The sequence below is a fragment of the Neolamprologus brichardi genome, chromosome 2 (genome assembly GCF_056152115.1).
Source record: "Neolamprologus brichardi isolate AB-2024 chromosome 2, ASM5615211v1, whole genome shotgun sequence".
NCBI classification, from domain to species: Eukaryota; Metazoa; Chordata; class Actinopteri; order Cichliformes; family Cichlidae; genus Neolamprologus; species Neolamprologus brichardi.
In genome coordinates this window covers 9,226,470-9,240,111 of record NC_142105.1, presented here as the reverse complement: position 1 = coordinate 9,240,111, position 13,642 = coordinate 9,226,470, and the positions used below count along the sequence as shown (strand labels likewise).

Sequence of the window (13,642 nt, the reverse complement as noted above, 5' to 3'; positions counted from 1 at the left end):
CACATACACAATGCTTTATTGTTCCACACTGACATATGTTTTTACTTATGAGTTTATCACTGAGATATGAGATAAACATAGGAGAAGAAAACAGTGAGCAATGCTAGCTAACTTTAGCTTAGAAATCAAATCAATAACTTCACTAAACAAGCACAATCCAGGTGTGACACGAGGACAAAAACCAACACTGACATGTCTTCATACAGGGTTTAAACAGAGACAACATTACAGTACAAGCTAAGGTTAGTCAGCTGGTCTAACTCAGCAGTCCCCAACCTTCTTTGCGCCACGGGCCGGTTTATGTCCGTCAATATTTTCACAGACAGGCCTTTAAGGTGTCACAGATAAATACAACAAAATAAAACCAGACACATGGGAAAAGACCCAGGGAAACCGGTTAACAATAAAAACGATTAAGAAAAATAACTATAAAAACTGATTAAAACCCTGAAAACCATAAATTTCACACCCGAGCTCAACTCTCGCGGCCCGGTACCAAACGACTCATGGACTGGTACTGGGGTTGGGGACCGCTGGTCTAACTAGTTCTATATTGGCAAGCACTAGCATGCCTGCTAACACAGACAAACGGCAGTCTGTGTCATTTTAAATGGCTGGTTTTAGTGGATACAATCAAATACCAACTTATCCAAACTCGCTGCCCTGATATGAGAACTTATCAATCCCGGAAGCTGATAAATTACATCATCAGTTAATATTTTTATTGCCATCATCAGACTAGCATAGCCAAAATACAGCTAGTGGGCTAAGTATAACTTGATTGCAAGCTATATCACTAGCAAAATCATATCAGAGAGGTAATGCTAGTGTGCTAATTTTCCAAATTACCTCACCCGTTCTCTTGATAATGACACAAATGAGGACTAGTTCTAACTATTTTAACTAGGTAAACACATTTAAAGTAGAGACAGTTATTCAATTCTTTATCAGCTAGTGGTACAAAATAATTATCAATATAAATGCGCAGCATAACTAAGTTACAGCTAGCTGCCTGACCATGTTGCTTGCTAACATTATAGCCACAAAAATCACATCTGAATGGGAATGCTAGTTAGCTAGCTTTCCAAATTCCTTTTCCAACTAACACAACACTAAATTGTGTATAATGTGTTTATTTTAGTCATCAAAGCAAAGAAGACCACATATTTGGTGCTAACCTGGTCTACAGGAGTGAATGTATTTCTGTTAGAGATTACAAAAAGCCTAAATTCAGAGAGTCAGCGGCTGTTTGGCTGGATTTAACTGCAGCTCGGCAGTGAAACCCTGCTCCTGTTTTATGACCATTATACGAGCAAAATGCAAAGCTTGTAAAGCTCTGAAACTCACTTAGGACATGTGCCAGCTGTGTGTTTCTGTTAAAACACTTTTGAGCTTTAAATGTGACCAAAGAGAATCACATTTTAATAATTACAGGTTTTGATATCATACTTTATGGGTCCTTGAACTTGTGCGTCATCTTTTTCTGCAGATATCAGAAAAAGAAAATGTCCTCAGCACCAACTCTAAGAACATATCCTGGATATAATGAAATCAAAAAATAACAGTAAGTTTCCAGTGTTCCCTTATTTCCTCATTTCCTCCTTTATCTCCTGAACTTCCTGAGTCATGCTTGTCCAACTCAAACACGTGAAGTCAGTGATTCAGAACATGGCAGGGAAAAAGACAATAACACAATCAGGTCTGGAAATGTCTGCAAACCTTCAAAGCTGATGCTGACATAAGCTGTTTCCTCATCATGATGTTTGGTTGAAGCTAATCTCTACCTGGAATGTTTTTTTAAACTATTAATCATCCATCTTTGGTGGATATGATCAGAGGAGATAGAGAAGCGGGTCGATGCAGCACCTTAAAAGGGCATTTTGAATTCTCTGGAGTGGCTTTATATTAAGTTCATGTGCTCAGCACCAGTCTGGGATTACTAACTATCAGGTTAACAGCCTTTCTCATCTTAAATGTGCACTATGCTCTCTTTACATTTATTAAACAGTATTAACAGCCTGTGGACAGATTTCTGTGTGAAGTTTTCTGGATGAATTTGCTGCTAAAACTCAGAGGACATGACATTCGTGCCCTGAGTGTGTCATCAGAGACCAACACGTTAGCTTAGAAATGAAGTCAACTGCTAGCTAATGTCATTAATCAACACACCAGAAATTCCACAAAGACAACAACAAACACTCAGGTGGCTTCACAGATTATTTAGATGGAGACAAGTAGGGCTGTAACTATAGATTATTTCAGTAATCAAGTAATCTATCGATTATTCCATCGATTAATCTAGTAAACGGATAAAAAATACTTTTGTCTTATTAATGAGCAATCATAAACATTCAAAAGAGAAAAAACACAGGTCTTTCACAATGAACGACTCATTGATTTCTGTTTTCTCCGTGGAGCTTTACTGCAGATTCTTCTGCCATGTAAGACAAACTGCAGTGGATGGAGCAGCTACAAATTTCACTTTTCTACTTGTCGGAGTTTGTTGATCAGGTGCTTTGATGAAGGACTCCCGCAGCTTTTTCCCAGTAAAGTGTTTTAATGTTGATCACAGGAACAGAGCTGCTGTTTGTTTTCACTCTGTCTGACCTCACCGTGTTGGTAATGGCTCCGCCTCTTTGCTCTTCACTCCGCCTCTACGTTAAAAGGTGCCAGCGTCATCATCACTGCTGCTGTTGTGTTAGGTGTTTTTGTGTCAGTGTTTTTGTTTTAAACTGAGAGCTGTGTGGCCTTATTGTTGTCTGAGTTTTTATTCACATGCTGCTCCTAAATACATTTGTACTGCGGGTCTGTTTTTAGTCATAAACGTGTCTGAAGCACTCCCATTTACATCATTTAACACATCGCCATGCTGCAGAGTTGTGCATTAAACAAATCATCGAAGTCAAGAATTTGTGTCAAATCAAATTATTTGAATTACTCAATGAATAGTTGCAGCTCTAGAAACAACATTAGCGAGCAAGCTAGCTATGATTAGCTCTGTCAGTAAGTAAACTAATGTTAGCTAATGCTAGCCAGCAAAATATCTATTTTTATGTAATGAAGCCAACCAGGCTGGGGACCTTAGGTGGTAACATCAGCAGGACATTCAGGACATGATGGGATCATTTGGTCGTCAACATCCCGTTCGTCCCTGAGGTGTCTTTTTATCTGGCTAACGTTAGCAAACTCTAGCTCCTCCGCTATCATAGATGTATTACATATATATAAGCTGTCTCAGGTAGCAAAATACTTTCTGGATAAGGTCGGCAAATACATTAAATTCTGGATCTGGTAACTTAAATTGACATTTTTAAACTTCTCTTCCAGCTAATGTTTTGACTTTCTGAAACAAGATCACTGAATTGATGCAGTGTAGCTGCTTTGTTCCTAAATTGTTGTTAGCACAATCATACCTGAGTGTAATCGTAGGCTATCGTGACACCTTTATTTAATTTTGGCCCTCTTTATAGAAAATGTTTACTTTTTTATGGTGAACTGAAGTTTTTCTATGACCTTATTCAAAGTCACTGACAAAATCAGGATTCTCATGGCAGGGCTGAGTTAAATAAAGATACGTTTTTAAAATCATTTTGTTTGCCTACATCTTAAAATGGCAGTAGGTAGACACCTGGACACACGGTTAATCTGATCCGGCTCAGATTAACAGCCTCACTAATTATGATCTCAGCCAATCAGCATTAAGCTCTTAATAGAATCACTAGAAACAGGTAGCTCAGCTGATCCTGCTGAAAACAAATGACAGGACCTGTTTAACAGATCTTTATAATCTCACATCCACAGGAAGCAGGCAAAGTTAACTAACTCACTGATTTACATGACAAGAAGCTGGTTAATGATAGGCTCAGGTCACTCTGGTTGTGTGACATCTTTACGGTGGCTTTAAATAACAACCTTCTTAAATGAGTCATCACCACATGTCTGAGTATACTTTAAGATCAAATCGACCACTTTTAGAAGTCGTTTGTTTCTTTTTTTCCATAACCAGTTCTCCTCTCTTATGTGACCACATACAGATGCACCAGTTTCACATGGCACCACCCATGATGGGTGGTCAAATGTAGTTTAACTCGAGTCCCTCAACTTCTGACACTAGAACCTGATCCTTTAGGCTCTGAGCATGTTCAAGTAAAAAGCAGGTTTTGTGCGTCATGTGACTAAATGATTCCTATGAGTGACTCACAGAGAACACAAAAATATAACAATAAATAACATCAGAGATTAATGCTGCAGAAACTCATTAATATGGTGATTTAGTGCACAGAGCAGTAAAATAAACATGTTAATTCAAAAAAGTCTGGATCCATTTAAACATTCAAGCCTTCTGTCCGACAACCTGGTAAAGGAGATGTGGAAATCGCTTCAGATTGTCTGCAGATCAAACTAAAATAATGTTATTGACTGATCTGGTTTTCTGTAAGACTCAGAGACAAGTTGAACAGCATTCTGTCCATCACCAGATGAATAGGTGCGCAGAGACACACAGTCTGTGCTGCTGGCTTGGAGATGTTTGTAAGGTGTGGCTTAACAAGCCTCGCATTTAAACTGTATTTAAAACATGTTTTATGCTTCAGATATTAAAAAACTGTGATATCTTCCCTAAACGTAACAAAGTCTCTTTAGTTAACGTTTGTTGTTTGTTTATGTGGAAGCAGAGCCAAGGTCCATCTTCCTGGAGCTCAGTGGAAGCCAACTCAGGAGTTTAGCAGCTGTGCAACATTTTCCAGCTCCTCCTGAAGCTTTTCCAGACTGAGGAGGGACAAGTCAGGACGTCAGGTATCGTTTACCTGTTGGTAAACTCACAATCAGAGGTGAGAGCTGGACTCTCCTGTCATTGAGACGCATGAAATTATTTTTACGTTGTTAGATGTGATTGTGAGCCTTTCTCAGACACGAGGAGCCGGGTCTTAGAAATGTGATTTGCGGGTGTTCAGGTGTTTGATGGCGAGCGATGGAGGCAGTCTCCGGTGCTGTCTCTGATGGGCAGGGCCTGAGAAGACGCAGAGTGAAGCAGCTGTTGTTGGATGGAAAGTTATCCTGACGCTGAGAACAACAACTGCTGCTCCGCCGTCTGCCAGAGAGACGACGACACGCTAAAAATACACACAGAGCCGCATTCCACACATGAACCAGCGCACGCGCACGTGTGTGTGTGTATGTGTGTGTGTGTGGTGATAATGTACAGGCTGTACAGACCTGGCTGCACCTCCTAATATAAACTCGAGCAGAGCTGCTCTATAAATAGTCTTCAGTTCTTTGTGGTGCAGATTACAGTTCGGCGTGAGAAAATTCAAACAACCTGAGTGACAACTTACCCACAATCCACCTCTGACCCACAGACATGTGAAAAACTAAGACAAAAGTCATTTAATAACTAGTGACTGATAGTTGCAGCCTATCACCTTACAACTCTATCTAAATCCCTCCTGAAACGAGGGCAGAAATGGCTCCACACGGGTAGAAGAGAGGTAAAAGTCAACACGGTGGGGGCTAAAAATAGATCACGGTCATAGACTGCATATAAATGGATTGATGTTGTCACCATGATGCCACCCACTGTTTAGGGGCTGTTCATTTTGAAGACTCGACTTAGCATTTTGACTGCTGCCTCACCTACAGACTGTATGGGAGCATCAAACAGACACACATACCTGATGATTTAACGCTCAGTAAAATCCAAATAAAGTCCCAAAACTGGAGCTCAGACTTCTTTGATGGTCTCTTAGTTAAATTAATCTCACAGCAGCCAGATTATTGGTCAGATAATTCCATTTAAAAAGGCTCCAACAGCACAAACACGGTCCAGAGCTCCAGGTCAGGGACCCCAATTAGCTGAGGTGAAGACTAGCAGACAGCTAGCAGCTACAGCTGCCTGTCAGTCAAAGAGGCTGTCAGAAAGAAAACATTCACACCTGTACAGGTGTTATAAAAGTTTAAATTATCCATAGAGACCAGAACAGTTGTTCTATCAGGTTGTAAACAGGTGTATGTCTGCTGTGAAGTCAGATATTTTAACATGGGAGTCTGTGGGGACTGACTCACTGCTGGAGCCCCTGCTGGACGTTAGAGGAACTGCAGCTGTTGGTGCCTCGGTTTCATTTTCTTTTATCATGCAGCTTGATGGCAGGTCTGAGTGTTACTGGTCAGGGCTCCTCTCTGCCTCCAGGTTGTAACTTGGTTCTCTCGCTTGGTGGATGTAGACAGCAGATAGAAAATAGTTCCTACATGAAAGTAAGAGATTTCGGTGTATTTTAACCGAGAGATAATTTTTATAGAGAGACATCACTGGTTTGATTAGCGTAACTTTCAGCTGATGGCAGATGCTTGTCTAGCAGACACTGAGCAGTTTACACCGACATGGATAAACAGCAGTGTGCTCCAGAGGAAAAATATCTACATCAGACTTCAGGACAAACACAAAACTATGTAACATGTCCTCCTTCTTTTTGTTGTTGGAGGCTTCTGAGAACTTCTTAAAGCTTTAATTAGAGCTGTTTTGTTCCGCTGAAGGCAGCGTTCAGATCACACTGCTCGACGTGACTCGGCTCTCCTCAGGCTGCTGGTCGGATGATCGGATTTTTCCAAATAAACACAAACTGTGTCGACGCACACAAGATCGATTTAATCTCCAACAGCAGGTCACTTCACAGTTTACAGGCTTATATCAGCTTCTGCTGCCTGGGGTTTTTACAAATAGACTACACTTGTGATACAAAGTAGTTTTGATTTTAAATCCTCCACAAACACAGATCTCACTGTTTTACCTTATAAATGTTACCTGAAGATCAAAGGCTGCAGGATTATCTTTGAATTAAAAACGTACATTTTGTTTCATAGGACAGCAGAGTTGAATGTATCGATCTCAGTGTAAACCTCATGTCACAGATCTAATGCTGTTACACTTCTGGCTTTCATGATAGAGGAGTCAGGCTGAAAACCAGCAGAGGGGTTTTACCCCGGCCTAGCAGTGTTGGGAAGGTTACCCTTAAAATGTATTCCATTACAGAATACATGCCCCAAAATGTATTCTGTAACATATTCTGTTACTCAATGAGAGTAACGTATTCTGAATACTTTGGATTACTTAATATATTATCATGCTGTTTACAACTATGTGAATGTACTATTGCTGTGATTTATTACTGTTACTGAAGGTTCGGCTCCGAACCGTAGTAAAGGGACCTCTGGCTAATACATCGGTTCCGTGTCAGCTCATAGCCGAAAACTAGCTTTACTTTGTTGTCTGGGTCAACTTTGCTTGCGAGAGACAGAGAGAGGTGTTGAAAGGCTGCTCCAACGGAACTTATTGTTTCGGAGGAAAACAGGAACACAGCGTACAGTGAGTCTTAATAGCTTACTTACAACTGGGCTCCTCAGGCACTCTTCTTGGCTGCAGTGGTTATTATTATATGTACATGCTTCCAGCTCCCGTTTTTGCTTGATGACAACTCATACTTTTCCTTTTTCTCCCTCCCTCGCTCACAGACACATAACAGGTATGGCAGTCCATTTTCCCTACAGCACGGACTACACTGCCTTTGATGCTACATTCTTTAGAGCTATGCCTGTAGCATTCTGCCTATTAGCTTAGCACAACAACAACAACAAAAAGGGCTCTGTCACCCAGGAAACACAGAGAGAGAGAGAGAGTGAGAGAGAGAGAGAGAGTGTCACCCTGTAACCATGGCAACCGTAACGCTGCTGCCTGGAACAACAGAACATAACTGTTGAACAAAACCCAAACAGTCCTGACCCGCCACAATATGAAACAGGAAAGTACCACCGTGTAATCCATTTATTTTAACAAAGTAACTATATTCTAAATACCACCTTTTTAAACGGTAACTGTAACGGAATACAGTTACTCATATTTTGTATTTTTATACGTAACGGCGGTACATGTATTCCGTTACTCCCCAACACTGCTCCATAGACACTCATGCTTTAGGAGCCCCCACCCCTCCACACCCGATGGCAGCTGTGTTGGTGCGGTCCGTGTTTTTTTTATAGGCAGTAAGTGGAAATATCAGCCTGCGCCTGGATCACATTAACGGCCTGACTCGCTGGTTTAATTAACTGCACATTAACTGTAGAGATCTCAGCAGCAGCAGAGTTATGCTGGTTTTAATGTTTAAAGATGCTGCAGAAGCAAATAAAAGCACAGAAATAATCAAGATGTCACCTGAAGCTTCTTTTTAGCTTCTGATAAACCTGAATGCGTTTTTGTGCAAAAGGACTGTGGGTTTCATGTCCACCACACACTTGGTCCCTGAGGAACAATTACAGCAAAGAAAAAAATGTTTCAGTGCTCATACTGAAGACACGCCTCAAATGTGGTAGAAATTTTGAACATTTTTACTTTTTAAGAACTGCTTATTCTGAAATCCTCCATATTGTTTCATTTATGTTTTTTAGAGGTGAGGCTGCGATGGTTTGGACTTGTGCCGAGGAGGCAGCATGGACATGTTGGACAAAGGATGATGAAGATGGAGCTCCCAGGCAGGAGGAAAAGGGGAAGACCTCAGAGAAGATTCATGGATGTAGTGAAGGAGGACCAGCAGAGGGGCTGGTTTCTATTTCAGTCATCTCAGGACGCCTCAGCTTCACCTGCTGTTAGGCTCAACAAAAGTCCATCGTATTAATTTAAGGTTAAAAATAAGCACTATAGATTTGAGGTATGAAAAGAGTTGTAGTGATAGTGAATTTAGAACTTTTTAAACAAAATTTTATTTAAATTTTAGAAACACAAATATTAAAACAAATTTAAAAAAAATTCTTTGTATGTTGATTGACTTAAAATCTGTTTTTCTCAAAATGATCAAGTTATTCTTCATCTTCAGTGTTTATTACCCAGAGCCTCTATAAATGAAATGCTGCCACCTTGTGGCCAAAAACAGGAACGTGAGGACTGAAATGTGCTTTATAAAAAGATCCATTCAAAGATTATATTTAATAATAGAAAGTTAAAAAGGGCCAGTATGTGGGGGTGGAGGTGGGGGGTGGAGCATTAGAAGAAAAAACAAACAAACTTTATGAATATTTATCAAAACAGTTAATTGTTATTTATTGTCAAAAGCATTGTTTCAGTTTGCTGGCTTTTGTTTGCCTTCCACTAAAATTCTGTTGTTAAATCAGTTCAAGCGTAAATGGAAATTGTAGGGGAGATAAGAGGTTCCTCTTTCTGTAAACACAGCGTTTCCTCCTTGGTGTGCTGTGTAAATATGACTGAAGATGTCCTGAAAGCACATTTATTAATTATAGATGCAAAACGAAAGAGTTTAAGTTTTAAATATTGACTACCCCCTTATATCCACTATAATAAGAACGGGGCTTTAGCATGCAGCGCTTTAAATTGTAGTTAAGTATTTTTACACCGTGGTGGCTGTCGTTTGAAATGAAGAAACTTTGAGGTCAAAGTCGGGGTGTGGTGCCCTCTGCTGGTGATCAACAGAAACTGACAGATGTAGATACATCATCTCTCTTTATTCCCTACTTTCAGGTTGATAACAGAATATTTAACGAACTGTATGAGAAATACAGAGATGAAGATCAGAGTAGAAGACAACCTCTCCTCCATTTTGTCACTTCTTATCCTCCTCGGTCAAAACAGCCCGAGGATGGAGCAAAGTTCCTGCAGCAGGTCCACGTTCAGGTAAACTCGGCAGAAGGTGAGGAAAATGCCAACAGCCGAGAACCCGATGAGAATCCAGAGAATCTGAGCGCTGAAGTAAAGAGGAGCCAGACTGAAAGAGACCAGAGGCATGAACAGTGTTGAGTCAGTTTACCTGTTACACACCTGCACAGGCAGAACTACTCACAGTAAGTCATTTACAGGAGGCAGAAAGCTCTGTTCCACCTGGTTGAATGAACATTTTATATTTTAACTACTATTTTCTAAAAGTGTTAGCATTTTGACCACAGCCAAAAGAGGCCACATACAGATACTACAAGAATCAGCCTGTAAACATTTTCATTTCTTGCTGTAAAGTTAGACATTTTTACATGAGTCTATGCGGGAGCCTCTAGTGGACATTAGAGGAAGTGCAGAATCTAGTTTAAAAAAAATACAAGCTTTGAAAAAACCAACATGACGAGGCATTCAGGGGACAGTCTGGATCTAAAAAAATCGCAGTCAAAATAAATAACCTTAGCTTGATGATTTTGTACTCTTGTCCTCCGTTTGCATAGTTCAAAATTTTAATAGTTGCCGTTTGTCAGACTAATATATAATTTCCCTAGGGATTAATAAAGTATGCTGATTCTGATGATGTCACACAGTTGGACATTTTTAACTCAGCGTTTAACTTCACTGTGAACATTGCAAACGTTAGCATCAGTATAAGAATGATTTTAAACAGCGAGTGTATTTTTGTAAATGTAGGGGTTCTCATAGCTCTCACCGTCCCTGTGCAGACTCAGAATATCCTCTAAAGTAATTGAACCGTCCGTATAAATAAAGCAAACCGCAGACTGAAGACAGACCTGAAACACACAGACACACCTTTAAATATTTGCCTTTTCAGGTCATAAAGTGTATGTGTTAATGCTGATGCAGCAGCCTCTGTGGCTTCTGTCGCCTCACCTTGGCTGAAGAATACTCCAGATAGCCACAGCACGGTGATGAAGATGGGGAAGTACTCTGAGCAGTTTGCTCTAAACACAAAGGACAACAAAACTAACCGAAACTAAGTGGTAAAACACTACACACCACAGCCTCCAGGGGGCACCAGAGGCATCCCTTTCATTCTCACCAATTTATCAGGTAAAATTTTGTTCTCTGGTGTAAACCTATATAGTTAAGAACTGCCCTTATTGGGGACTTTCGTCCCTCCAAAATTGAAGGGTCCCCACAGGATTTTAGTAATACAAGTACATGCATAGACAAACAGACACAAAGGGGCTCACTGAGCTCTGAAGACCCTTTCAAATTCTGGTGGTCCAGTGGTGGCAGGTGGAGTCACTGAATACTTCCTCCTGGCATAAATTACCTGGAGAGAGAAATAGGCTAAAAACATAAAGAACACATTTTAGTGCACATTACACCTTAATTACATGAACTTTATTTTTTTTTTCAAATGTTAAATAAAAGATGGCTTCATGAGCTGTCCTTCACACAGCTTCTGCTACACAGACCAAAGTACACACCACGCTGCTCATCTATGCAAATTTTATTTATAAAAGCTAAAAAAAATATAAAGTGGAAGCAAGAATGCAGTGAGGGCTGTGAACGCCAGCTGTCACATGTGCAGATAGTGTTAAAAATACTCTGTTAAAGTACTGACTCAACTCCTTAACTCAAAGTAAAGAGTAGCGACTCTAAAATGTACTCTTGAAAGTAGCTCTTTGGAGGACGTTTCTACCAGCTATGTGTGTGCAGAGCTAACTCAACCTTGTGCTATATTAATGTAATAAGATATTAGATTTTTTTTAAAAAATGGCCTAAATTTTAATTCTCATAAATATTCAACTTGAATCAGATCAGCAGAACATGAGAAGAGAAAGAGGAAAATTTAAAAATAAAAAACTATTTTCCCTTGCCTACATTGTAGAGGGTGACTTTGGCCCTAAACAGAAAGTGTACAGTCAGGGGTTAAAGTGGATTCAGCAGGTTAAGGAACCCTAAAAATTGGACACACCAGTCTGTAATGGCTCAGCGTGGGGGGAATCCTAATTCACAATTTCTATTGAGAGCTGCAGTAGATTTTCTTAATGTACAAGCTGTGATCAGCTGTTTTAAATCCATCACAGTACAGCAAAGTAACCCATTTAACCCCTGCACTAACCTGCAGAAGATGTTCATGCAGCTTTTAAATAACAGTCAGTAAAACATAATGTCACATGTACAGACCCAATATGCGATTTAAAAACACGACAACTATGCGTATATGTTTTAAATTGCCAGTGAATCAAATACCACTGAGCAGTCTTTAATTTAAGCCCTCTCCTTCCTCTTCTGTCCTTCTTATCCTTCTCCATCTCTTTTCATGCCACACCCTCAAGTACAGATATCTGGAAATTTTACTTTAGTAAAGTAACAAAGTACAAATACTTCGTTACTTCCCACCTCTGGTGTATGCTGACATGCAAACACAGGAATTCAAACTGCTTTAAATATGACAAACAGATAAAACACGTGCAAACAGAATTCAGGAAATAAAAAGGCCGGTTAAATCACTGTGTTTAACTTTTTTGTGCATTTATAATTTTAAAACGGACGAGGTCTGAAGACGGCCTCGACTATGAAAACAGCACCAGCTGAGCCGTTTCTCGAGTCTGCAGGCTGGAACAATTTAAAACGGTCATAAACATACAAAACGATGTAAAATTAAACAGGAAGGAGAAAACAACGTTTAGAATGATCATTTAATCCCAGTAAGAAGTCGTGTCACAAAAAGCTTACCTTGCTCCAGGATGCCCAGCAGTGTCACGGCGCCGAGCCCGACCAGCTCCTCCATCATTTACAGAGTCAGACAGGTGAGGCACACCTGGTCTGCGAGGACAGGAGGACAGGCGTAATGCCAAGCAGTTCGTCTCGATAGAATTTATCTGCGTCGGGAGCGCGCACTGGGCAGGGAGAGCGGACCCAGTTGACTCCGCCTCCATTTCAACCACACCAGACCTGGAAGTTTACTTTAGTGAACAGGTGAGTGTCGTTACATTACAGTTCAGTTTGTGGGTTACAAGAGAGGGAGGGATTATTTTGGCCTTGACGCCATGTTTGTGTTTCAGATTTGCATCTTCGAGCATCCACAGCAGATCGCTAGACTCACCATGTTCATGTTCTTATCAGTAAACGGCGTCTGTTATGACATCAGGTTTGTTATTTAATTCCACACTGCCAGAATTAGTGTCCCACATCTAGTATTTTATTTACACACCTTTAACATTATGATCAGTTACTGCTCTTGATCTTTGCCTTTTTAAGTCCCCCTCCACCCACCCACGGTTCTAACAGGCTGACCCTGCCACAGTCGGTTCCCCGTGTCCAAATCATGGAGAAACAGTGTCCACCATTCTCGATTTTTTTTTAACTCAAACACTTCTTATGACTTCTTAATTTTGGAGGTTTTAGCAGTTTTGATTCCCAGTTAGCTACACAATTGGAAGTAAAATGTCATCTCTGAACAGATGGCTATGGGAAATATTTTACAGTTCATCTTAAAAAAGGACAATGTCTCTTTTGTATCATTTACAAAAACAAAAACACCAACATTTGATTTTGTTACAGCCTTAATATTTCCCTTTTAACAGTTTAAATTAACTGTAGTCATTAGCTGCAGTAATAAGTATTTTCACAGGGCATTTGTTTTTTTCCTACAGATGACCTGACCAACCTCTGTCACTAAAAAGAGAAAAAACAAAAAGACAAAAACAAAAAAGAAAACTCATGACACTGATGACAGCGGGTAAACTTAAAACTGTTGTCAGAGGGTTACAAGAAATCCCTGGAAATTCGAGGCTGACCCTTTTTTAAAAAAACAAAACAAAAAACAAAAAAAACAAAAACAAAAACCCAAAACAAACAAAAAAAAAAAAACAGATTCAGTGTGACAGGTGTGTCCGCGATGGTTCCACCAGCTCTGCGTGGAAAGCGCAGCTTTCTGCTGTTGGTACATCAAAGAGT

General features: G+C 40.1%; 1 protein-coding gene across 1 annotated transcript; it reads right to left on the bottom strand.

Moving 5' to 3' along the window:
- Positions 1-9,117: 9,117 nt before the first annotated feature.
- Positions 9,118-12,553, bottom strand: ltc4s (leukotriene C4 synthase). The gene is made up of 5 exons (XM_087852545.1): positions 12,419-12,553; positions 10,924-11,023; positions 10,601-10,671; positions 10,419-10,500; positions 9,118-9,761 (listed from the first exon to the last, which is right to left on the bottom strand). The coding sequence occupies exons 1-5, from the start codon at positions 12,474-12,476 to the stop codon at positions 9,620-9,622; spliced, it is 453 nt and encodes a 150-aa protein (XP_087708671.1). The 5' UTR covers positions 12,477-12,553; the 3' UTR covers positions 9,118-9,619.
- Positions 12,554-13,642: the final 1,089 nt, after the last annotated feature.

Excerpts from the sequence above, each read along its gene's own strand:
- ltc4s (XM_087852545.1), bottom strand. The coding sequence starts at position 12,476 with ATGATGGAGGAGCTGGTCGGGCTCGGCGCCGTGACACTGCTGGGCATC. Across the intron at positions 11,024-12,418 it reads GCTGGGCATCCTGGAGCAAG|CCTATTTCTCTCTCCAGGTA; the intron begins GTAAGCTTTTTG and ends TTATGTTTTTAG. Across the intron at positions 10,501-10,600 it reads TGGAGTATTCTTCAGCCAAG|GTCTGTCTTCAGTCTGCGGT; the intron begins GTGAGGCGACAG and ends TGTGTGTTTCAG.